The sequence below is a fragment of the Nannizzia gypsea genome, genomic scaffold, assembly GCF_000150975.2.
Source record: "Nannizzia gypsea CBS 118893 supercont1.2 genomic scaffold, whole genome shotgun sequence".
Lineage (NCBI taxonomy): Eukaryota > Fungi > Ascomycota > Eurotiomycetes > Onygenales > Arthrodermataceae > Nannizzia > Nannizzia gypsea.
In genome coordinates, this window is record NW_003345200.1 from 3,569,327 (window position 1) to 3,592,953 (window position 23,627).

Here is a 23,627-nt window from a genome sequence, read left to right on the forward strand (position 1 = left end):
GCTGAAATAAAACTGGGGTCATGGAAACTACCTACGGAGTACTCCGTAGTCAATGGACAAAGGACACTGGTTGCCATTGGTGAGTCAGTCATGTAACTAACTAACTCGCTATTTTTTTCTTGCTAGGTTCTTCCTCCCATGAGTTTCCCTTCATCCTGTCATTGGAACCCTGGGGAAGAGGGTCGCAGACTTGTATTATTAGTAAAGACTGTGGCGCCTTCGAGAGTTGACTTCTGTATCAAATTCCGTTCAGCTATACCCAGCTCACAAAGAGCACGCAAAATACCTTTCTGGTCAAGTAATTATTGACTTTCTAAGTATGGAGACCGACGCAAAACCTGAGCCGGCCACAGAAGTCAGAGAAGAACACACACAACCCGCGGATTGTACTGATCGAGGAGTCCGTGCCTGGACAGTTGTTGCAGGGGCCTGGTGCTGCATTTTCTGTGGTTTTGGCTGGGTCAACGGTGAGAGCACAGTTTGTTCATTTTTTTTATCGGTGTGCGCATGCTAATCAGGATAGCATAGCTATCGGAGTTTTCCAAGAGTATTACCAGACGCATCAGCTGCAGTCCTACTCCACTTCCAGTATATCTTGGATCCTATCTCTCGAGCCTTTCGTCCTCTTCGCAGCGGGCATTGTCATTGGAAGGGTAAGTTCCATCTTCATCAGCATATAGCAGCTTTTGCTCGTTTATTAGCGTTCTGATATATATCATGACCCTAGCTCTTTGACAACTACGGGCCAAAATGGCTGCTTATCATCGGACTATTCCTGCATGTTCTCGGCCTGATGATGGCCTCTATTTCAACCCAGTATTATCAATTTCTCCTTGCCCAGGGTATCTGCAGCCCACTAGGTGCGAGTTTCGTTTTCTACCCTGCGTTATCATGCACTGCAACGTGGTTTGATAAGCGACGGGCTCTGGCCTTTGGTATTGTCTCTAGTGGCTCATCCTTAGGAGGAGTCATATTTCCAACCATATTAGCTTGGTTATTACCTAGCGTTGGATTTGGTTGGGCACTTCGAATCTCTGGCCTTTTGGTTTTTATTTTGCTAGTTATTGCAAACTTAACTGTGCGGTCTAGGATAGCTCCTATTCCACGGCCGGTTAGGTTGTATGACTATCTTGATCCTTTCTCGGAGATACCATTCATTTTGCTCATGCTTGCCTCGTGTTGTGGATTCTTTGCCATGTTTGTGCCCATCAACTATGTGATTCTAGAGGCACAGACGGGTGGCGTGGACGCCAACCTGGCTAAATATCTGCTCACAATATTGAATGCTGCAAGGCGAGTAATGATCTCCTCCTAACATCCCTATCCCTTCCGACACCCCTATTTTTCTAGCTGAACTGACCAGCATCTTTAGTCTTCCTGGTCGAATTCTGCCTGGGTATCTTGGTGATAAATGGGGCAGGTTTAACGTAATGATTGCAATGTGTGTGCTATCTGCCGTTGTCTTACTTGCTCTATGGATTCCGGGAACCCTTGTCAACCCTGGGTCCGCGGTAGTCTACGTCGTTTTTTGTCTGCTATACGGATTTGCCTCTGGTGCGTTCGTAGGCATGGTGCCGGCTCTTCTAAGCCAGATCTCAGCCGATGTGACCAAGACCGGAGTTCGCCAGGGTGTTCTATTCGCCTGTATCAGCATTGCAACGCTCACTGGATCCCCTATTGCGGGAGTGATCTTAAACCAACAAAAAGGGGAGTATTGGGGCTTACAGATATTTGCGGGTATAATGATGGTAGGATGTGTTTGTTTCTTCATAGCTGCAAGAGTTGTGCTTGTTGGATTTCGTGTCAATAAAAACATCTGAATTGGAACCAAACAAGCAATGGATATAAATGGAGGAAATAGTAGGAGCTGTTGAGAGGTTATTTTATATATCAGTATATCCATCACATAGATTCGCCATTTTCACGTCCAAGTCTGTTAGGCCGTTCGGTTGGTGCGTCGTCCAGCGAATATGAACCGTATTGTAGACCTTCAAGCGTTAGAAATGGTCGCAAATTCTGTAAGAGTAACAACTTACATTTGTCCATTCCGGATGATGTCGATGGGCGGCAGCTGCACTCGCAACCCTTTCCATGAATGCCTTGATATAGTTAGTGACGTTTAGACTAATTCAGACCAGAATCACGTCTTACCCAGGCTTTTTTAAAAGTTGGAAATTTGATATTGCGCTCAATGCCCGTTGCATCAGGAGTAAGATCCCATAGCCCGCCGTTCTCACGAAGCAACTCTTTTACACCGGTAGACACTCGCTGCACATCTTGCCCATCCGCAATGACTGCCTCGGCCCGCTTTCTGCTTGCTTTACCGTACATCTTGTCGCCAATGTCTCCATGGGTATAAGGGATAAGATATCCGGCCGTATCACATCCTTGGGACTTTTTCGCCACAACTATGTAGTCAACGACGGGATGCATCGAAATTAGCTCTAAAGCCTTGGGTGCAGCATAGCAGCACATAACAACCACAGAGGACTCCTTCGTTCTGCCCGACATGTTCCAAATCTCTTCACAAAGCTGAAGAACCGTATCTCCCGTGGCTATGATGGTATCTAGAATGACCACCTTTCCATCTCCATCTTCCTGGGGAAACGGCTTGCGACCAAGCCATTCGATAGCCACTTTCTGAGATCCTTTGACCTTGCTACACCGCACAAGGATGCATGATGTGGATGAAAGGAGAGGCTGCGCAGCGACAAACATAGGGAGTGCTCCGCGAAGAACAGGCACCATTGTAGCATGCGTAAGGGTGCTGTCAAATGCCTTGGCTGCTGCGATGACTTCGTGGGTGAGGGCATGAACGGTATCCTGCATGATCTTTGGGCTGGAGGAGGCGCTGCAAAACGGGACCATAAGGGAATCAACCGACGGGGTTGCGACCTCGATGATCCGCAGTATAGAAGCCATTCTGGCAATAAGCAATTGACAACAAACAGTCTTTGGGAGGAGAAACAAGCTGGCTTGTCTCTGCTATGTATACTGTAAAGTGGACAGCATTTATACGCTGGCATCATGCAGGGCCAGTCACACATGCGAGGATGTCATGTTGAATTGAGCTAGGCCCCCCTGCCTCGTTTTATTATAATTATACTTATAATAAAAAAAAGAGCAGACAAAGACAACCTTGAATCTAATACGCGGCATCGAAGCCACTTCAGATTTCGTATATAAACCCAGCAAGGGTTGAGTGAGAGAGGCAAACTCGCATCTCAGCTCCTCAAATGCCAACAAACATGGCTGCCCTCGTCATCTTCGACTTCGACGGCACACTCTTCGACACCCACGAGTCTATCGAACAGTCGATAAAACTCACCTTTGATGCATTGCTTCCCTCGCATGCCCTTGCACCGTCAGAAGTCCACCGGCTCATCTCCAGCGGCGCAGGCCTTTCCGACACCTTTCAAGCACTCCATCCTAACGCAGCAACTTTCACTGTCGCCGAGGAGGAGAGATGGGTCAATAAGTACCGAGAGATATATGCAACCGACGGCCAGTTATTGATCAAAGCCTTCCCGGGTGCCAAAGAAACTCTCGATGAGCTGAACACTCGCAAAATCCCCGTTGCCATTATCAGTAACAAGGGCGTTGCCGCCGTCAAAACCGCTCTTGAACGCAATGGCATGGCAGGCTACGTCCCCGAGAACCTGATCATCGGGGACAAAACGCCAGGCGCCCAGCGGAAGCCCAGCCCTGCCAGCTTTGTCGACGTACTCGCACCAACGCTGCAGACCCAATACGGGCTGGCCGGCCTCGAGCCCCGCAGAGTGCTAGTTGTAGGGGACACAGTGGCAGATATTCAGTTTGCAAAGAACATTGGAGGGCGGGCGTGCTGGTGTCGGTATGGATACGGGGACAAGGACGCATGCGAGAAGCTTCAGCCAGACTTTATCGCTGATTCGCTGAACGAAGTTGTTGCAATGCTCGGCCAGCAGCCTTTCCTGGCATAAAACATAGCAAAATAGCACGGAGTACCTAACAGAGGGAATAGAATAGCCTGTATCTTAAAGTCTGGACAGCCCTATGACGCTGATATTGACGAGCAGGTGCTCTGCCGCCTGTACATTACGGAGTACTCTGTAGACACTTGCTCTTCTCTACTTACGCTCATGTATAGTTACCTAGGTACTTCCTTGAACTGTTATATCAACGTGATACATACAAGATAGAAGGTAGAAGATTATGTAATGTAGTACGGAGTAGTGAAAATATATACTTTACCTGACTAATCAGGTCGCTGTTTCAACCTCGGTACAGAGTCACATGACATGCTCGTGCCTGGCCAGCGACGCGCTGAAAGTCGCTTCTTTTTTTAGTCGTCGAACTAGGAAAACGCCATCAAGCAATTATTTCATCAATACGTTTTCCTTTCTCTCTTTCTTTCTTTCTTTTAGTTAATCATTTCTGCTTTCTTCTGCGACTACGCAATTCAGACCTCACTCGTTTATCTTGGGTTCCTGGCTACTCCGTCGGCGATCCTTTGTCCTTTTCATTATATACACTCTCCAGGGCGCTCCAAATCCTCAAAGCTGAGAGGGATACTCCGTACAGCCTCGCCCATTTTCACAGGCTCGATACCCCTGCTATTCATTCCAGGGGCATTTCTGCATAACGGGGAGCCCGAGGAACCGTACGACGCCGAATCGAGAGTTCCACGATGGCGGTGTTGTCACTCCCTGTTGTTTTGGCTGCCGCAAGCCTGGCCATACAAAAAGCTCGTGCACAGTTGACTTGGAAGAACCTACTCTTGTTATATATTTTATTTAATCTCAAATCAGCGCCTTTTTCGTGGCATGTAAGGCTACTCCAATGCGATTTTCCATGTTCACCTCTCTCTTCTTCCAGCTGACTCGCCAACCAATTGTATAGATTCGATTATTCACTCATCTCCTCAGCCGTATCCATTTCAAGAAACATATCTATCCGAACCCGAAATCAAAAGACGAGAACAAACCAGGCCATGTGCATCCAATATTCGTACCGTCCAGCGTCACGAGCAGGACAACGCTATGGGAGACGGACTATAACATCCACAAATCGAACAGCACATACTTCTCCGATCTCGATATCGCACGTACAACCCTGGTGACAAGCCTGTATAGCCCCGGTCTTGAGCTTGTGAAGCGCGAAATGAATAAAGAGCTTGATGCCAATGGCAAGCAGCTATACCCTGGCAGAATTGCGGTGATGCTGGGATCGGTGTACTGCACGTTCAAGAAAGAAATCAAGTCGTATGAAAAATACGAGATGAGGACCAAGATTGCAGGCTGGGACGAGAAATGGTTATATATATTGACCTTCTTCCTCCGGTTCCCCAAGCGCAAGGGAGAGCCCAAAGTGCTGCTTGCAGTTGGAGTGAGCAAGTACGTAGTGAAGAAAGGCAGGAAAACTGTTCGGCCCGAGAACGTCCTCCGGGCAAGCGGGTTGCTTCCCCCACGTCCACCGGGTGAGGAGGCACCCTCACCATCGACAGCTCCCGATACTCCTGCAAATGGCGAGGCAATTAAGTCAGACGAATCGCTGGACGAGCCTCTCCTCCGTAAAGTGCTGACTTTAACGGAGAGTTCTGACCTTGATAAGGCGGTTCTGGACAATGATGTTAAGAAGAACCGAGACAACACCGAGAAGTCTGGCGTCTGGGATTGGCATAGGATCGAAGAAGAGCGACTTCGCGGCATGGACGTCGTTCGGTCATTTGTTAATATGGATGCAAAACTTCACGAAGAGGTCGACCTGTCCGTGTGATGTTCTTCCCACATGTATAGTATTTTGTCTCTTTCTTATACCTTCGCTGTATATATTACCTACTTTGGGGACACATGTTGAACCAAAGATCTAGCACTCAGCGTCTACCTGCTTGAAGGCACAACACACACAGCTTGGAAGTCTTCAATTCTACGAATAGAGTGGTAATTAATAGATCAATAAACATTAAATGCATAGCTTTTTCCTTGCAGGTTGTCTATTTTGGTTAATATGTGTTGAAGAACAGATAGAGATCCAATATAGACCCTATTTACAGCCATAGAACGCCGTTTCCCAATCAAGACCTCCTTGTACAAATAAAACGCAGCCTCGTCCAGTTTCCCTTTGGAATAAGGGCATGCAGGAATAAAAATTCGTAAATGGTAACAGGCCAGCATTCACGCATAAGTGAGCTGGTACATGGGCATCATTCGAGGGAAAAATGAGCCAATTTTGAAACGGGGAGATATGGTTGGGACTGGGGCGCGAGAGGTGAGAGTTTCGGAGGTGCCTTTTCGTGGCAGAGTGGAAGAGAAAAGAGTGAAGTATTGTACACACACAACATGCGATTCGAGATCGACTTTGGTTTTGGTATTATTGCCGGGTAAAGAGGGAGGGAGGGTGCGAGTAAAACGGCTGCTCTTGAGCCCTGCGGCTTGGAGGTAGATGGCGGTGGGTTGGATTATCCTTATTATCTTTAGTGGTTCTTGACCTTTGCCTCCTTGTCGTGAATGCGACTCTCCTCAGCATCAACCATATCCTTCACAGGTCATCGTTGGTGTTCTTGTCCTTCTTTGCCTTCGCCCTCACGGCATCGGCGATTCCTCGACCTTTCCGCTGGTCCGAGATTTCAAATGCCGCCGTGGCGCCAGAGCACAGCCAGCGTAAGGCCCTGGGCGTACACACGAGCCTGCACGATCTTCTGCGCTCCGGTCAAGTACGGGCTGCGGCTAACCAGGGCGAACGAGCCGAACATGCTGGCAAGCCAGGTGGCACCAACGATCTTATATTTCTCCTGACGAGCAAACTCGAAAATCCGGTCCCTAACGCTCATCTCTGCCAGTTCTTCCTGGCGCAACCGGGACTCGCGGTCCTTTAGGAACTCAATGTCCGTTCTCTGGCTCTTCTCGAACGATCTGGATCCATGGTCGGCTGCGATGATTCCGGTAAACGTAGCTGTCGATGTCACCAGGAAGGCTTTCATGGGGAGTGTGAGGTTTCGGACGCCGGCCCATCGTTTCGATGCTACCAATACACCGGCCCAGCCGCCGATGAGACCTGCAATTCCACCGATTGTTACTCCTTGGAGAACGGCCCTAGAGAACTGGTCAGTACTGAAGCAGTTACAGAAGAGGGTGCGGCGGGAGTGACGGACTTGTGATGGGCCTCCTCGACCTCTTTGGTGATGATCTTCATCTTGAAGGGAAAAAATATATAATGTTGCTTAGAAAACCGTGAGCGGTGTCTTCAGAAGAATATCTATCAGGATGTGAATCTGTCCCACGGCAGGGTGAATGCGGCGTCTCGGTCGTGTGTTATATAGCTGGAGCAAGAAAAGTCTGCGTGTTGTGTCAGGACGCAAAAACAGAACCCGACCAGCTTCTGTAACTATAAAACGACTTCCACTTTCACCAGCCACTAACAACTTATGACGTCCTCGCTTGCTGGCAAATCCCGACAGGCCCGTATTGCTAAGGCACGTTAAGGGACTTTCCGGGCGGCCAAAACTCGGGCCTCGGGGTTTGGTCTTGCTCCAGCTAGGGGTGAAAGCAAGTCACTAAGCATAAGTAAAACTAGTACATGTATCACGTTTTCGTGCCACAGACGAAGCAGCGACATGCGCATGTATTGTATGTATATGTATGTGCTCCCTTCATGGCCTGCTGATCGTCTCTTCCCAGCTGCTTTCTTCTGTCGCACAGTAACTTGGCCAATAACAAATAGAGCAAAGCGCTAGCTGGCGTGCCGACGCCCCGGCCTGGCCACGAAGTCCTGTTCCACGGAGTAAGACTCCGTTTCAGCCTTTCCCGTCGTTGCCGGTGGCCCCGGAGTGAAACGATAGAGCCAGAAGCATCGAGATCTGTGGGTTAGGCAGCCGGTAGCTGGTCACTCCGCATAGGGTAGCGATATAGTTATCGACTAGTGCTTAAGATTTGTCATTGTTTAGCTTTGTACCACCGCCAGGGCCTCTACAGCTTCTGGGGTCATTGAGGTTACGGTATCAGTGCATGCATGTGCGATAGGAGATGGCGAAACACATAACTGCTCTGGGGTACTAGGGTACGGGGTAGATTATGACAAGAAAGACAGCACGGGCACCGTTCATAACCTTGGGATAACGACTAATGTTTTTCTCGAGATCCGAGCGTCTCTAGCTCTGGTGTAAATAATAACTACGAGGTATCTTGTTTCGTGTGATCTTTCCGTCCAGCGAAACGTTTCTTCCATACGCAATATTAACAGATGCCTAGAATTCTATAACGGTGTCTGTATTCTCGAAGAGGGTAATTATGTTCATCATACAGTTAAAATAGATGACTACTATCGCCCTAGTTAACTCTGTTACTTGGAGATGCCGGGAATGACGCTGATATTGTTCTATGTTATTGCATCTCGAACGCCTAATAGCGGTGCTCAACGCACATTTATTACCTAAACACTATTCTCCAATCACTAGATCTCGAAACTATCTTCCCCTGTGGAATAGAATTAACCATAATAGAAACTATAGTAGAAAGGAGAAGGTTTACTTCGGTAAATGTACCTTCCTCTACTTATAGAAGCTTCTAGGGCCAGGGATTAGTTTGCTGGAGTTAGACTAGGGTTCTTCGCGACAACCACGTCATAGTCACACTAGCAACTTATGGGGCTGCTCGGAAAACATGGCAACGAGTTATAGGATGGGAATTTGACATACATCAGCTCTCTTGTAATGAGAACAGGATACAAATGCCGTCTAGGGCAAACCGTACGGCTAGCCATCGCGTGAAATAATCCTGTCACAGTTGCAGAGGGAAGATCGGGTGGTCTGTAACTGTATGGTGATCAGAAATTAGAAAAGACATTAGCAAGGGATTGATGTGGAGTTTCCATGTGCCAAATGTATGTGCTTAATGAAGCCTCGAGACCTTCAGCCCTATCGCTAAAAGCTTCACCACTAGCGCCCGTTGAGTTGAGCCTCAGTGACAAGCTTAAACTATAAATAGACCCTTCCCTCAGAACAGTATTACTACTCTTCTTTGGTAAAGTAAACTATACTCCGTACCATTGTAGGTCACATCCCTGCCACTACAGACATACCACTGTAGCTTTAGAGCGCTAAGCAAGGTAGCTAAGTAAACAAGAGAGCTCCACTGTTATATCAGCTCCCATTGACGTCAACAATCAACATGTGGCATATGCCCGCCCTTAGCCAATGAATGCTTCCCAGTAGCCTTTTTTACCTATACCGAGATCAAGTTTTGACAAGGAGAGTGAAGGAAGAGACGATTAATAATGTATATCAAAGGGTTTATTGAAGCAGCAGCGGTGGACTATGAAATCGACAACAGATGCAATGATGTACTCCAAATGCATCTCCGTGTTTGGTGAGCCTTATCAACAAGTAACCGACGAGCCTGGTTGCTGCAGAAGCGCTGCTCAACTCCCTTGCTTCATTCAAACTGCTAGTTAACTGCGTATATAACTAGTCGGCAGCGATTTCCAGCAATGCCGCTAGACTTTTGTCCGGTGGGTATAATTGCCGCAGCTCCAGACGGTAAAGATTAATAGCTGCACATATAGATAGCTGTTATGGCCACTCGCAAAGGATCTGCGTCAGCGAGCAGTCTTCCCAGAGGAGATGCTGTCGGCAAAATGACGAAACATACTTATGAGGTGTTTCAGTGCGTGCGTATGGAATGGCCAGTGTTTAATGAGGCTTCTTGGTATATAAGCTCAAAATGATACGGCTTCAATATTGACCAATTAGTGTTCTATTTTCGTGCTTTAAGTCCAAATACGCCTAGAATTACATTTCATTGCAAAAGACCTGGGAACCAACTGTAAGGAAAAAAAGCCTCGCAGAGACTGGAAGGGAATAGGATCGAAATCGCTGGAAAGACAGAAATGATTTCTCAAATTTGTAGGGAAAGAAGGTGAAACAATCCAGGGCGATAAATGAGCGGATGAAAAAAAGAAAGGAAGGGATGGCGGTCTATCGCTTTGATCCTTTGTTAGCGGCAATTTGTCTGGCTTTCATACGTCTGAATCGATCTTCTCCGCTAGCGCCTAGAGGACGAGCAAACTTGCTCTCAGACACACCCATAGACCGTGGAACAACGGTGTAGCTGGTGTGGCTACTCTCAACACGAGCACGGTTGGCAAGACGAGGTGGAAGCAGCTCTCTCGCGCGGGCTTCTGCAGCGGAGGCTTCGGCGGATACGGTCCGGTCAGCGAGTCGGCTAGAATACTTGTTAGTTCTACCCATTAAATCTATACGAATAGGCGTTTCGACGTTTAAGGAACATACCTGGGGTCAAAGTCAACCTCCTCATAGACTCGTTTGGAGTAATCGTCGCTTCTCTGGAGAATCGGACGGGTCCACTCGGCAAGAAGTCGTTCAGCCTGACGTTTGATTCCAATCTCTGGTCGCTTGCTCTTTGTATAAAACACAATAACCTTGCCAATACCGCTCGCGATGAGTGTCTCTTTGTTGATGGGTAGGCGTAGCAACGCCGCCATCAGATCTCGCTGGATATTGTAGGCTGGTAAGGAGCCATCATCGAGAGGTTCGAGGAAAAATTTAACAGCCTCGAGAAGGTTTATTTCCGGATCGATAAGACTGTTAACATATTGGTTGCGGTTGAGCAGAGAAACAACCTCTGGAAGCATCTTAAGCTTGTGCATAGCAGGGCGGTTCTCTTTGCGGGCAATACTGTCTAGACGAGCTGCGTCGGTCATGCGCTTGCGTACTTCTTCAATCTCTGCATCGGCATAATCCGCCAAATCCTGTACATGATTGATACTGTGTCAGAAGCGGCTACATGGAGAGCAGTAGAGAGAATAGACTCACAATCCCATCCGCCTTCTTGACACGCCGTTTCGAAGGTTTCTTTAGCGCTTCGTCCATCATCCGGTCCAAAGCGCGGCGTCGCCCTTTAACGGTCTCCAGTTAGCATCATCCCAGCAGGCTGATAGCCGTCCCCTGAGCAGTTTATACTCACTTGTAGCAGGATCTAGGGACTCCTCATCAATCTCCTCTTCAACTTGCTTTTTGCTCTGTCTAGGAGCTCGCTCGCCTCCTCCCTCTCTGCGTTTCCTCCTCCGCTTGCCATCCATCTCCTCTCCGCCACTGAATTCTTCACTGCCCTGCTTCTTCCTATGGCTTTTCTTATCTCTACGGCCCTCCCTTTTTTTCTTCTTCGTCTGACCGTCGCCATCCTCCTCGGTTCTCCGGCGTTTATGGCGACCCACTAGCTTCAAGTTCTCTTCATCGATGGCGAGCGCTGGACGGTCATCAAGCGGAATTTCGGCAGGGTCAAACTCCTTGAACTGTTCCTCGTCAACATCGGAAAGGACGGATTCATCGTCCGAAATATCTGCGGCAATATCTCTCTCCTTGTCAAGAGTCACATCTTCTTCATTCTCGTCCTTGTCGAGGGCTGGCGAGTCCAGGCGCGGTTCTGGTGATTCGGACATAGTACCTGCGTTGCGTGTCGCAGCCGTAAAAATCCTAAGGAGTAAACTGAGTTCTGAGCTTAGTTCAAAGCAATATGGTATAGAGACAGTGAGTACAGGAGGCGGGAAGCAAAAGGTGAGAACGCGCAAGAAGCTAAAGTTGAAATTGAAGTGAAGTCGAAGATGTTGTCGGTTTTAAAAGAGAAAAAGGCCAAAGTCGACGTTGACTTGGCCCGTGCGTAGCCTACAAACTTTCAATGGAGAAAAATCAAGAAGTTGAATAGAAACAATTAACAATCAATCGCTTTAAATAAGAACAACCAACACAAGATCCTATCTATTTAACAAGGGAAATAACTACCTATCAACATGTTTATGCCAGGTAGGTACTGCACTGTTTACTTTACGCCAAAGGGTCTTTGAGGTATCTTACTAACACACGCTTCTGCAGGACAGGAAGCCCTCTCCCCAGAGGAGATCAAGGTACGTGAGCCGGCGCTTGATAGATGAGTATTCTCTCTCTTATATCGGTTATTTTTCAACACAGGCTGGAGAATTGGAAGCTTTTGAGACCCTCAAAATGGTTGCCACCGGGAGCGTGTTGCTCTATCTCTGTAAGTTGGCTACCCTTACTATCACGAAGTGCACACATGAAGAAGTGACCGAACTAACTGGTATTATTACGATAATTATAGCCCCCTTTGCCATCGACTTCGTCCGAAGACTTTTCTAAACCGCTACCCACTGAATATACCATGAGTTTCTAATAAGATGGATGGAGTTTGTTTCTGTTACTGGGCATTAGAAGTTAATACGATGGAACCATATGGCTGCACGGTTGTCAGATAGACATTGTCTGTATGAACAAGCAATCAGGCCTTGTAAAGGTCATAATCGTACATGTATGAGTATAGGGAATTGGAAGCAAGATATTTAAATGTCAAGTGATCTTAAAGATGATACCTATCCCACCAGCACGTTGCCCAGAACGCCGTTTTCAACATAATAAAATTCACACCTCAGAGAGATAGTAGATAAAAGGCGTCGATTATGAACTTAGCAAGATAAACAACCGGGGTCATTTTTACGCGCAGCAGCATTAACGATTAGGAGGGTATAGACTGCTCCAGGTTTCCAAAATCCTTTTGAACAGCAGCAAGTTCCTTGTTCAAATGCTGAATCTGAGTGGCATAGTCTTCGAGAATCTGTTATCTAGTTAGCATCCGACTGTGACACATGGGACGTGATTTCGGTGCCATACCTTCTTAGCTGTTTTTAGAGCTGCATCATCGAGAGAGTCATCTGCCTGATTAGATGTGTCGTTTCCTGTACGTTCAATTTCGAGCTGAAGGCGTTTTGAGTTCTCCCGGATAGCTAACATCCTCGCCCAAATTTCTTCTGATCTGCCATTGAGGGACGGGTCAAAAACTGCTCGCTCTAGCTGGAACAGCTTCTTAGCCAATTCCTCCTCTGTCTGATCCATAGCATATCCGCGGTTTCGCAACAGCTGTGTCTTCGATGCTAAGGCAAGGCATCTCTGGCTCAGCACTTTGTGTTTTCGCCGACAGGCCGCGATCTTGACGGATATGGTCAAGTCATGTCGTGACAATAACTCTGTCAAGGCGTTATTTATTTCATGTAACCGCGTCTGCATCATTGACAAGAAATCTTTCTGTCTTTGCGTGCGCTTCCCCAACTCCCAAAAGCCCTGTACAAGGACAGGGACGTAGCCAGGTCCTGGGCGTTTTCTCAATGCCTCCTCCCACTTGTTCTCATCGTCGTTAGGACCCGGCTGAAAAAAAGGCGCAGATTCCTCGCCCACATTATTATAGAGATATCCCCGGAACGGAGATGAGCGACTTGTGGCGTCCCATTTGTCCTTTACGATCATTATCTGCATTGGTACGGTTCGGTGGACTGTACATAAAAAAAATCAGAAGACGTCTTACCACACGAGTGAGTTCATTGCTTACCTCCTGTCATTCCCTGGCCAGGAGTCCATATTGTCGAACTACCCGCTTGTGAGAATCCCTGAGTTTGTCCTAGCTGGGGTTGTTGCTGCGGTTGTTGTTGTGAGGCCGCACCAAAGCCTGAGAACGTATTTCCAGTCTGCGCTTGTGGCTGCTGCTGCTGCTGCGTAGTGCCGAATCCTGCGAACGGACTCGCATTTTGTTGGTTTTGCGGTTGCTGCGTGGTAGATCCAAGAGTAAACCCCCCGGTTTGTTGTTGTGGCTGTTGTTGCGCTGTAGTGCCGAATCCAGAAAACGGGCTTGGTTTTTGTTGCTGCCCAATGCCACAAAATAAGTTATTTTGAGGCTTCTGCTGGAATGACTGCCCAAAAAGGGAGCTTCCCTGTTGCTGTGGTTGCTGCTGGGCACCAAATATGCTTCCAGCCTGCTGAGTCTGGTTTGTTGACTGGCCGAACAGGGACGGAGTCGAAGTCTGTTGATTCTGCGTACCGAACAGTGCCATCGCGTATTATTTCTCGAAGATTAGCTGGCGCGTTGAAATTGTTGATGGCACTTCGTCAGGATAATGGTGTCAACCGCAGTAGTAGATGCAAAATAACGGGCGCTCAAAATTGCGTGCGGGCGACGAGAGGAAGAGGACGCTTAGAAAATGGACAAAGCCAGTACTATCCTTTATAAATCAAAGCCTCCGTGAAGTCCACCTCTTGAGCCCAATTCTTTCCTTCAAGTCGCAAAAAGTTGCGGTTGGTTTGTGGATGAGTTTTTGTTCCTGAAATATTTCCATAACGGGACATCTTCAAAACTTATATCACGTGATAGGAGCTTGTCCAAGCTGGTGAGGCGCTAGTCTCGATTAGGAATAACCTCAATATCAGAAACACCAAACGATAAGTTGAAGCAGAAGGACAGGAAGACGATGCATAATCTATGCTATTTCCAACGAGGATTTGGAGTAAATACACGAGGCTCTATGATCTAACAGGATGAGAAACTTCTAATTCAACTTTAAGGCTGCACGTCGTGTCCTCCAGCCAAGCAATATGGTGGCCCAAGATACCCCAGAGATCAAGAGCAAGAGAGATCAAGAGCTAGCTCGACAGTGGCTAACCAAGGGAGGGATATTCCATGAGGATTCCGATGATGAGCTGGGATCTGAAGACCTTCCTTGGGAATGGATCTATGAAGAACCGCAGCCTTCCCCGGCTAAGCCCTCGAAACGAAAGAAATCAGGACCCAAGATTATAGGAGCGCGAATGGGCTCCTTCGAATGCAGACTTGGCCACATTGTTCTTTTGAAATCCCCTGAGGCCGGCAAGGACTGGGCGGGGATTATATACGAGTTTTTGGACGACCCGGATCCTGACAGCGGCGAGATTGTCAAGTCTATGAATCTAATGTGGTTTACGTCTCCTGACGAATTTTTGTCAACAAAGAACAAGAAAAGACCCGATGCCTTGCCCAATGAACAATATATAACTACAGACTTCAACATCAACCCCCTAGCGTCAATAAATGGGCGAGCCATTGTGATGTCTAAAGATGCATTTTACAAGAAATACCCTGATGGAAAGGCACCCAAGGGCAAGACCGCAGCAGCCGAGTTTAACAAGTGTATTATATGTCGAAGGGGGGTCAAACAGCTCCAAGGAAGGTACACAGACGAGTTTATATGGGAAGATATTTATACAGAATCCGAAGACGGCGTCTTTGAACTTGTAGAGTTCATCAGGGACGCCATCTCCAAAGTCAGGAAACGAGCTGCAAAGGGAACTAGTGTATGTACCTGATGAAGTCACCAGCTACCTCATGGTTACTAATGTTCTTTTACTATAGTCAGCAAAAGAAAAGCAAGATGAATATGCTCCCTCAACTCCCAGAAAGCGCCAGAAGACAGAATCCATAGCTGGCACTCCGCAATCCAGGCAACGCCAGAAATATCTAACAACCCCAACACATAAAAGGTATGAATTGCACCAGAAAATCCTTCATGACAGAGAAAGGAATTTTAGGGGCTAACAATAACTGTAGAATTAAAGTGAAACGACCGCTTGAATTTACACCCTTATCAACTCGCACTCTTTCTCCCTCACATTTCACGGCTTCTCCTTATCGACAAGCTCGTAACCTGCTTCATGTTTCTAGTGTTCCAACTTCACTTCCTTGCCGTGATGCAGAGTTCAACGCTGTTTACGACAGCCTTCATACAGCTATTAGTGACGGTACGGGGACCTGTATATACATATCGGGGCCACCTGGGACCGGAAAAACTGCCACAGTCCGAGATGTTATTGCCCATTTAAACACAAGAGTGTTGGACGAAGAAATGGATGACTTCATCTTTGTGGAAATCAACGGTATGAAAGTCACAGATCCACACCAGTCATATTCTATGCTGTGGGAAGCGCTGAAGGGTGACCGCATCTCGCCTTCACATGCACTGGATTTACTTTCGCGAGAATTCTCTCGTCCTTCGCCTCGTCGGGTTCCCTGTGTTGTTTTGATGGATGAACTAGACCAACTAGTTACTAAGAACCAGTCCGTCATGTATAACTTCTTCAATTGGCCTGCCCTGCGGCATTCTAGACTTGTGGTCCTTGCAGTTGCCAATACTATGGATCTTCCAGAGCGAACTCTGAGCAATAAAATATCTAGCCGGCTGGGCCTTACTAGAATTACATTTTCAGGGTACAAATACCAAGAGCTCATGGAAATCATTAGCTCAAGGCTTGAGAGTGTCCCCGGCAATATTGTCCATGCAGATGCAGTGCAATTTGCAAGCCGAAAAGTTGCTGCTGTCAGCGGTGATGCCCGTCGCGCTCTCGATATCTGTCGTCGAGCCGTTGAGATAGCAGAACAAATTAGTGAGGCGAAAGCAAGAGAGAAGCACAAGTCATTTATTGCTTCATCAGCAAACTTGAATGGTGATACAGATCTCGAGTTTTTACCCCCAACACCCAGCAAGAGCGCATCTCGACGCAAAGCCGCGGCCATCTTAGCCTCTCCCCAGAAGGAAAACAATAAAGGCGCAGACGACACAGATGAGGACACCCTTCCACGAGTTACAATCGCTACTATTAAGCAAGCGATTCAAGAAGCCACATCTACTCCTCTCCAACAAGCTCTTCGGTGTCTGCCTCTTGCATCAAAGGTCCTTCTTGCAGGGTTGTTGGCAAGGATTCGACGAACGGGACTAAACGAATCTACTGTTGGTGATATACTCGATGAAGCCAAGCGTATATCTGATGCAGCAACTAGTGTATCTGCTTCTTCCGGTGCTAAACTCAAGGAAAGGCTGATTTACAGTTCACGGATACAAGGCATGGGATTTGCGACGGTTGATTTAATCGATGCTGGACTTGTTGTCCTAGAAGGGGACCATGGTACGAAGTCAGGAGATGGCATGAGCCATGCCTTGGGAAAAGGGAACAGGAGTAGTAAGGTTCGGCTACGGATTGCGGCAGAGGATGCGAGGGCAGCATTTAGGGATGATCCGGAAGGGAATATGTTAGGTTTAGGTGTTGAAGGATAGTGTAAGATTAACGGAATAGACTTGATCAAGGCATTAGTGTCTTGATAAATTAATATAGCAAGATTTTGTACCATAAAGACAAAGGTCATATAAATAAAAGTACACGTATAGATTTCACACTGAAAAGATTTGTATGCTCGGCCAACAAAACTCCAAAACCGTTGAAAACGCCATCATGCGCCATTATGAGAAATCTGATATGTCCGTCCACTCTAATATCTTTTTCTGCCGAGGGTTGGTTTCCAATCCAGGGGGTGTGTCTCAGGGGTAGCTTCATCATCAGGTTTCCAGATCTTGATGGTCTTATCTGCCTCTCCGCAAATCAATCTCAGGCCTGTCTTGTCGAACGTAGAAGCCATAACGCCGGCTTCAGCATCTAGAGAACCAGGCTGGGCGATTGTGTCTAGAGATTGGAATCGATAACCTGACTTCCAGTCCCAGAAAGACATGGAACCGTTATCGCCGCCGGAGAAAAGAACGTTGTCCTCATTTACAGCAAGTGTGTTAATGATAGCATTCTGGCCTTCAAAGTTCTGCATAAATGCGCCCTCAGGGCATTTCCATTGCTTTATGCTCCCAGCACTAGCACTGGCAAACGTAAACTCCTTTGGATGTGTAGTGAGTGCTCTAACACCTTTCTTGTGATGTGTTAAGACACCCATGGTCTTACCAGCGGCCAGATCCCATAATCGTACTGTTGCATCAAGGGAGGAGGAAATAACTTGCGGGTCTGCTTCTTGACACTTCACATCTGAGACTGTGCCTTTGTGGCCGCTGAGGACGTGAATGTTGCTTCGAGTACGCATATCCCAAACACGCGCAACACCGTCTCTACCTCCCGTTACCAGTACATCTAATGTAGGATGTAAGGAAAGAGTGTAAACGCCACTGAGATGCCCATGGTAGTGTCGAATAACCTTATTCGTTTCGAGGTCCCAGCACTTGACCATCTTGTCTTCTCCGCAGGAAAATAGATATGGGTGCCTTGGAGAAACTGCCAGGCCTCTGACTGTAGATATATGACCGGTCAAAGTGAGTCTCAAGGTACCTGTAGCCAAATCCCAGATTTTAATGGTCCGGTCTCCTGCACCACTGGCAAACCACTGGTTGTTGGGTTCTACTGCCAGGCTTCGAACCCATCCCAGATGGCCCGAAATTACTCGCATCAATTTCCATGGCGCGTGCCAGTCCGGCTTCGGTTGCTGGGAGATATCCAGTCGTTTTATGAGACTCGTAGGGGCACCATCTCCGCTTGACTGCGCACTAGCTGGAGCAGAACTTTTCACCAGCGCGGTTGAGGTGCCTGGTTCTGGTTTTATTTTAGTGCGTTTCCCTCGTGCTGTAGCTGCTTTTGCCTGCTTCTCTGCTAGAGATGGAGGTAACGTCTGCACATCTCCGTATTCTTTTTTCCGCCGGTATGAGACTCCAATAGATTCCGAGGATATGGACGTGACGGGGAAGAGATAATCGGAGCCAAATAGTTCGTGCGTTCGTTTGGCAGATTTCCGAACAGCCTCGTTCGCTGAGATGTTATCCTGAACGACCTCCATCGCTTCAATCTTATCCGTAATTATTAAAAGCGCTGAATGCGGGTTTGCGCTGGAATCGAGGAGCACGCCGAAGAGAGCGTGTCCTGGTAACACGCTTCTAACTCGGTACGCAAGGCAACGCTCGTTGCGATTTAAACGCCAACGGCTCAATCTTATCAGCGGCGATGTATTCGTTGCAATATGCCTGTTAAACTCGAGGTAAGTGGTATTGATATGCGAGATCCGTAGCTTGTGGTTGTTGATGGACGAAGCATCCAGCTCGCTTTTGCGGCTAAGGAATGAAAAGCTGTTTGTCCCTGTGCCAAGACTTGAACCACCATCCAACAGCCGCGCTTCTCAAATGTAGCGACAGCAAGGCTCCAGCACCAAACAAAGTATACAGTTCACCTGTATAGAGACGCCAACGAAGTGATAAAAAACGAACAGATAATATTGTAAGGATGGATCCTGACTATAGCGCGAAGTTTGCTATTCACGAGGCTGCTCGGGAGGGAAAGAGTACTTAAATCCTGTTTACTCCATGTCTAGACACACTCGGTTGACTAACATTTATATAGACCTGGTGGTTGAATCTCTACTCAACGTGAGTCAAGAGCTGTCTATTAGCTGGTTTAAATGGCCACTATCTGTTATGCTTCATGACTCTATTAACATAGATGGCTGAGCTATAGGCAAACCCCAAACTTGCATATCTAAAGGATGGAGATGAGAGACTGCCCATCCACTGGGCCGTTGCATATAATAGGCCCCCTATAATCGAGCTTCTCATATCAATGAAAGACTTTGATCCTGATGTTACAGTCAGTTTTGATATGATCACATACCCTTTTACGTTTATAGAGCCAACCTACTAAGACCGGAATCAGGACTCCTCGGGATGGACGCCGCTTATGATTGCAGCAAGTCTAAAAGACGGAGAAGGTGACGCCATAATTGAACAAATGCTTCGTAAAGACGCGGACGTCAATATGAAAACTTCAAGTGGCCAGGTATTGTTTACCCTTTTCTTGACAGTTATTCTCACGAACAAGGTATCAGGTGCACTAAGCACTTTGATAGAATGCCATTCATTTTGCTACTTCGAAAAATAATATATCCGCTGTCCGCCGGCTACTCGAGAACAAATGCAGTGCAAGAGTGAAAGATAAAAGAGGCCAACTGCCGCTTCACCGTGCTGCAGCTATCGGATCTGTCCCGCTGGTCAAACTTCTTATTGAAGAAGGGAAGAGCCCGTTGAACGCTACGGATGTCGACGGCCTCACTGCCCTTCATCATGCGATTTCGGAAGGCCATGGAGAAGCAGCTTTGACTCTTCTTAGAGCCGGGGCAGAAGCTGATAAACGAGACTCAAACGGCCAGCTTGCTATCGAACTTTCTCCCGATTCTAAGGTGAGAAACATTCAGTTACGCTCTTGTCATATCAGCAGGTGTAAGTGCCGATATCTGACCACCTTCTACAGGTTCGGAAGTACATACTGGAAAGTGCAGAACGAGAGGGCATCGAACTGCCATGATGATGACTTTGTTCTCGTTGTGTACATCAAGAAATAACGAAATTGACGACACACCTAAACGTAATCATATTTCAATACATGTGATAAAACCCTCGCAGTAGATTCCCTCATATCTAATAGTAGTAGCGGTAGTAACATGGGAAGACATTGTAAAAACAAAAGAAAAACACTGTGCCAACGCCGAACCTGATCTATGATTGCAGATGTTTTTGGAGTGTGTCGCGGTATATATCTTTCAAATCGGCAATGTCCGCCTTCAACTCTTCCACTTGCTCGCTCTTTTCACCAAGCATCTCAAGGGTGGTCTGATATCTCTCATTCAGCTTTTGAACCTGTTCTTCAAGCTTTCGTACTTCGTCATCTCCAACTCTCTTCTCCTCGACTTCTTTCATAAGCTCAACGACCTCGCGTCTTGCTTCATCTCGCTGGGAGGTGATACGTTCTAATTCGTCTTTGAAACCTGCACGTTCGCTCTCGAGCCGACGGACTGTGGCACTCATCCTCTCTACCAACTGTACGGATGGGCCGGCTGCCACTGTAGACGCAGAAACAACATCATGGGCTCCGCGAGAGTTTTGAGTGTGGGTTCCCGGTACTGAGGGCGTTGCTGGGGTAATAGAACCGCTGAAATATTCGTCGGGCTCTAGTGTCTGCACAGAGACATTGTCAACTAGAGGGGACGAGGTATCATGGGTAGCTGCGCGGAGAAGCGGGTTGGAGTTCAAGGAAGAGTATGAGTTTTGCCTAGGAGGAGTGTCCAGCTTAGGGAGTATGGATGACCTGCGGCTATTGGGGATTTCAGACAGGGATGACAGCACATCTGATCGTCGACTTGGTGTTATTGATTCTCCTCGGGCTTGAAGTACTGATGGAGAGGCTACAATGCTCTCCTGCCATTTGGACTTTTCATCCTCGAGCCGCTGTTCCCAAGTAGCGTCCAGTGTTTCCTTCTGCTTCAACAAGTCCTGCTGTGCTGCAAGCAGTTCCTCTTCTAACTTTTCGACTTTTGCCTGCAGCTTCTTCACCTCGTGTTGACTCTCCTCGAGATTCCGCTCAAGCTCGCGAGAAACTTCACGGGAGTTCTCACAGTCCCCTTCAGCTCGTTTGACTTTTAGAGCCTGTTATATGAACGTTAGCATACCTGTTAGTTAATTTAGTGGGTAGAGAACGTCTTCTTACCGATTCTCGGACTTTCCGGCGCATATCCCCTTCTCGTTTAGCAAAATCGTCTCTTTCCTTCTCCACGCTGGCGAGACGAGAGAGCAAAGAGGTCTCTATTCCATGCCAATTATCACTGGCCACAGCATACTGTGTCTGTAGCGTCTCTACCTGCCGTAACAGCTTGGCTTGCGCGTCACCAGTAGCACTTGACGAAGCTTCCTCAGCACGAGCTCGTAGGCTTTCCATCTTACTCTCCAAGACGGACTGCTCTCCCCGAAGTTCAACTTCCTGGGTTCTTGAGCGCTCCTTTTCTCGGCCAAGGCTCTCCTTGAGATCTTCAATCTCACGACGGAGCTTCTCCTCACTGAGGTCATGCTCAACTTTTGCACTGGAGATTTCCTCCTTGAGCTCGGTAACCTGACGGCTCTCTACTTGTGCAGTTTCTTCTTCAGCCTTTCTCTCGGCAGCTTCGGCTCTGGCGGATGCTCTGGATAGCTGATAGCTCAGATCAGAGACGGTAGCTTTCAAGATGTTCCGCTCAGCAATTGTAGATTCTAGGTCTTCCTCTGCGCTTGACTGTTTGTTTAAGCTGGCCGTGGCTCGTTTCTCAGCTGCTTCTGCTCGCTTGGCACGGTCGTTTGCTTGGTTTAAATCCCTTTCCATCTTGTCAATCCTCCTCTTGAGGTCTGCCTGAGACTTGGTACTTTCCGCTATATATTGTCGAAGTTTCTTGATAGTCGATCGATGCTCGAGCTCGGTCCTCGACAACTTATGGCCTTCTTCCATAAGAGCTGCAATCTTCTCCTCCTTTTCGGAGAGCTTCTTCTCCACGGTGCCAGGAGCAGCAGTAGCCGTGGAATTACGGGCTGATTCTGCTGCTTCACTTGCTAGATACTTCAACTTTGCTTGAAGGGCATCAATCTTTTCTATGTAGCTGTGTAATTCCTCTTGCCATCGCAATTCCGATGCTTCATGGTCAGCCTGCAACTTAGCCATAGCCTCCTCGTAGTCTTCGAGACGGCTCGACCGGGAATCGGCACCATCGAATTGGGCCATCTGGTCTGAATTCACATCCGCATTATTGTTGGAGGTCTTTGAGGGGTCTGCCTCGGCATCAGCGTCCTTGGATGCTGCTACATCCTGTTCCCCAGGCTGCACCTCATTTGACTGTCTCCCTTGGACTATAGCATCCATACTCATACGCGGGGCTGGACCAGTGGTAGATTTCTTATCCAATGCCGTGTCATCTGCAGCCTTTTCTATGTTCCCAGTGGTACTATCAATACTCGTTCTGCTGCCATCTGCGGGGAGCGGGCTCGAAGTTCGCGAGGGCACTCCGGTCGATGATGGTGGACTGGTGACACCTCCAGCGCCGGGCTGCTTCACCATTGCACGAGCAAGCCGTTCCTGGAGCCTATCATTGACTCTGGCTGAGGAGGAGCTTCGAGAGAGGCCTAGGGCAGCGAGTTAGCTGACTGCGGCCGGCAAAAAAACGGGTAATAAAAGACCACACATACTGGGAGGCAGCACGCCCGCCCGGAGACCAGGCTGCTTCTCTGCCGGCTTCTCAGTCTTCTCTGCATTCTGCGCAGCCTCGCTGTCGCTGTCGGCCAAGATGGTGTCCAGCCTGGACTCAACACCGGCCACGGCTTGCTGTAAAAACGAGCCGACTTTCCATTTCGACATGGCTCAGCGCTTCGCCTCCAGCGTAACTCTTCGCGTGTATCAGTTGGTCATCGAGGTCTCGCGTCGGCAGGGCGCTTCCTTGCGTCTCTGGGAAGTTTGAGAAGAGCAAGCTGGATGATGTTATTAGTTGACGGAGTAACGGTGGTTTGATCGCAAAGCTAGCTATAAATAACTTGAACTAGTTGTGTAAATAAGTTGCTTCCCATCCAAGGTTACGGTGCATCTCTAATCGCCAACGGTCGAAAGGAATGTTTTCTTCTCGTCGTTTCTCTTCTCATCGTTTCTCTTCCTAGTCTTGTCTTCCCTTCTTCGCTAACAAGGAAGCAGGATCATGCCTTTGTGTACGGCCAGGTCTCGGTGGATGAAAGAGCCGTTGATTACGAGTTTCGTAATCTCCCTGGTCTTCCGCTTGCATGCAGGCACCAGCCGTTGACGACGTCTTGATCAAAGGAGGGGGCGAGAATACTCATAGATCTATCTATCTGGACATATGGACATAAGGACATAAGAGTGGCAGTCGAGGAAGAAAGGCCTGGCCAACTGCTTGCTTCCCATCACTGTCACTGTCGTGATAGGAAAGAAGAAACCGAATTCTGAGCTCGTATTCCACGCCAACCTGCACCAGGGGCATCTTTCTGCTCTCCTGGTGGGGTTTAAACCTGTCAACCAGCTTTACCTACGAGAGGCCACCGGCTTTTGATGATGCTATATAAGCAAGTGGGCTACACCTTGTCTCAACAAAAGGTGGCACTAGAAGAGAAATGGCAGCCATTACTCCCTACCAAGCCAGGTGTCTGTTGGC

At 47.9% G+C, this 23,627-nt stretch overlaps 12 protein-coding genes across 12 annotated transcripts; 6 read left to right on the forward strand and 6 right to left on the reverse strand.

Moving 5' to 3' along the window:
- Positions 1–319: 319 nt before the first annotated feature.
- MGYG_03367 (monocarboxylate transporter) lies at positions 320–1,820 on the forward strand (the record flags this gene model as incomplete). The annotated part of the gene is made up of 4 exons (XM_003175799.1): positions 320–467; positions 529–653; positions 728–1,300; positions 1,428–1,820. 4 exons carry the CDS (start codon positions 320–322, stop codon positions 1,818–1,820), a joined length of 1,239 nt encoding a protein of 412 aa, XP_003175847.1.
- Positions 1,821–1,883: 63 nt separating this feature from the next.
- On the reverse strand, positions 1,884–2,922 carry MGYG_03368 (hypothetical protein; the record flags this gene model as incomplete). The annotated part of the gene is made up of 3 exons (XM_003175800.1): positions 1,884–1,988; positions 2,037–2,099; positions 2,152–2,922. The coding sequence occupies 3 exons, from the start codon at positions 2,920–2,922 to the stop codon at positions 1,884–1,886; spliced, it is 939 nt and encodes a 312-aa protein (XP_003175848.1).
- A 326-nt stretch (positions 2,923–3,248) lies between these two features.
- Positions 3,249–3,962, forward strand: MGYG_03369 (phosphoglycolate phosphatase 1; the record flags this gene model as incomplete). The annotated part of the gene is made up of 1 exon (XM_003175801.1): positions 3,249–3,962. One exon carries the CDS (start codon positions 3,249–3,251, stop codon positions 3,960–3,962), a length of 714 nt encoding a protein of 237 aa, XP_003175849.1.
- A 707-nt stretch (positions 3,963–4,669) lies between these two features.
- Positions 4,670–5,757, forward strand: MGYG_03370 (hypothetical protein; the record flags this gene model as incomplete). Its single annotated transcript, XM_003175802.1, has 2 exons — positions 4,670–4,807; positions 4,882–5,757. 2 exons carry the CDS (start codon positions 4,670–4,672, stop codon positions 5,755–5,757), a joined length of 1,014 nt encoding a protein of 337 aa, XP_003175850.1.
- An 850-nt stretch (positions 5,758–6,607) lies between these two features.
- Positions 6,608–7,173, reverse strand: MGYG_03371 (mitochondrial hypoxia responsive domain-containing protein; the record flags this gene model as incomplete). The annotated part of the gene is made up of 2 exons (XM_003175803.1): positions 6,608–7,073; positions 7,133–7,173. 2 exons carry the CDS (start codon positions 7,171–7,173, stop codon positions 6,608–6,610), a joined length of 507 nt encoding a protein of 168 aa, XP_003175851.1.
- A 2,269-nt stretch (positions 7,174–9,442) lies between these two features.
- Positions 9,443–11,436, reverse strand: MGYG_03372 (transcription factor iws1; the record flags this gene model as incomplete). Its single annotated transcript, XM_003175804.1, has 5 exons — positions 9,443–9,528; positions 10,000–10,199; positions 10,268–10,746; positions 10,811–10,893; positions 10,962–11,436. 5 exons carry the CDS (start codon positions 11,434–11,436, stop codon positions 9,443–9,445), a joined length of 1,323 nt encoding a protein of 440 aa, XP_003175852.1.
- A 348-nt stretch (positions 11,437–11,784) lies between these two features.
- MGYG_03373 (hypothetical protein) lies at positions 11,785–12,148 on the forward strand (the record flags this gene model as incomplete). Its single annotated transcript, XM_003175805.1, has 4 exons — positions 11,785–11,797; positions 11,867–11,898; positions 11,963–12,029; positions 12,111–12,148. 4 exons carry the CDS (start codon positions 11,785–11,787, stop codon positions 12,146–12,148), a joined length of 150 nt encoding a protein of 49 aa, XP_003175853.1.
- A 373-nt stretch (positions 12,149–12,521) lies between these two features.
- Positions 12,522–13,887, reverse strand: MGYG_03374 (nucleoporin nup44; the record flags this gene model as incomplete). The annotated part of the gene is made up of 3 exons (XM_003175806.1): positions 12,522–12,620; positions 12,677–13,332; positions 13,389–13,887. The coding sequence occupies 3 exons, from the start codon at positions 13,885–13,887 to the stop codon at positions 12,522–12,524; spliced, it is 1,254 nt and encodes a 417-aa protein (XP_003175854.1).
- Positions 13,888–14,425: 538 nt separating this feature from the next.
- Positions 14,426–16,914, forward strand: MGYG_03375 (origin recognition complex subunit 1; the record flags this gene model as incomplete). The annotated part of the gene is made up of 3 exons (XM_003175807.1): positions 14,426–15,160; positions 15,219–15,346; positions 15,414–16,914. The coding sequence occupies 3 exons, from the start codon at positions 14,426–14,428 to the stop codon at positions 16,912–16,914; spliced, it is 2,364 nt and encodes a 787-aa protein (XP_003175855.1).
- Positions 16,915–17,126: 212 nt separating this feature from the next.
- MGYG_03376 (pre-mRNA-splicing factor prp46) lies at positions 17,127–18,464 on the reverse strand (the record flags this gene model as incomplete). Its single annotated transcript, XM_003175808.1, has 1 exon — positions 17,127–18,464. One exon carries the CDS (start codon positions 18,462–18,464, stop codon positions 17,127–17,129), a length of 1,338 nt encoding a protein of 445 aa, XP_003175856.1.
- A 440-nt stretch (positions 18,465–18,904) lies between these two features.
- On the forward strand, positions 18,905–19,978 carry MGYG_03377 (ankyrin repeat-containing protein; the record flags this gene model as incomplete). Its single annotated transcript, XM_003175809.1, has 6 exons — positions 18,905–18,962; positions 19,022–19,047; positions 19,136–19,264; positions 19,331–19,453; positions 19,524–19,853; positions 19,925–19,978. 6 exons carry the CDS (start codon positions 18,905–18,907, stop codon positions 19,976–19,978), a joined length of 720 nt encoding a protein of 239 aa, XP_003175857.1.
- Positions 19,979–20,169: 191 nt separating this feature from the next.
- Positions 20,170–22,825, reverse strand: MGYG_03378 (M protein repeat protein; the record flags this gene model as incomplete). The annotated part of the gene is made up of 3 exons (XM_003175810.1): positions 20,170–21,096; positions 21,158–22,593; positions 22,657–22,825. 3 exons carry the CDS (start codon positions 22,823–22,825, stop codon positions 20,170–20,172), a joined length of 2,532 nt encoding a protein of 843 aa, XP_003175858.1.
- Positions 22,826–23,627: the final 802 nt, after the last annotated feature.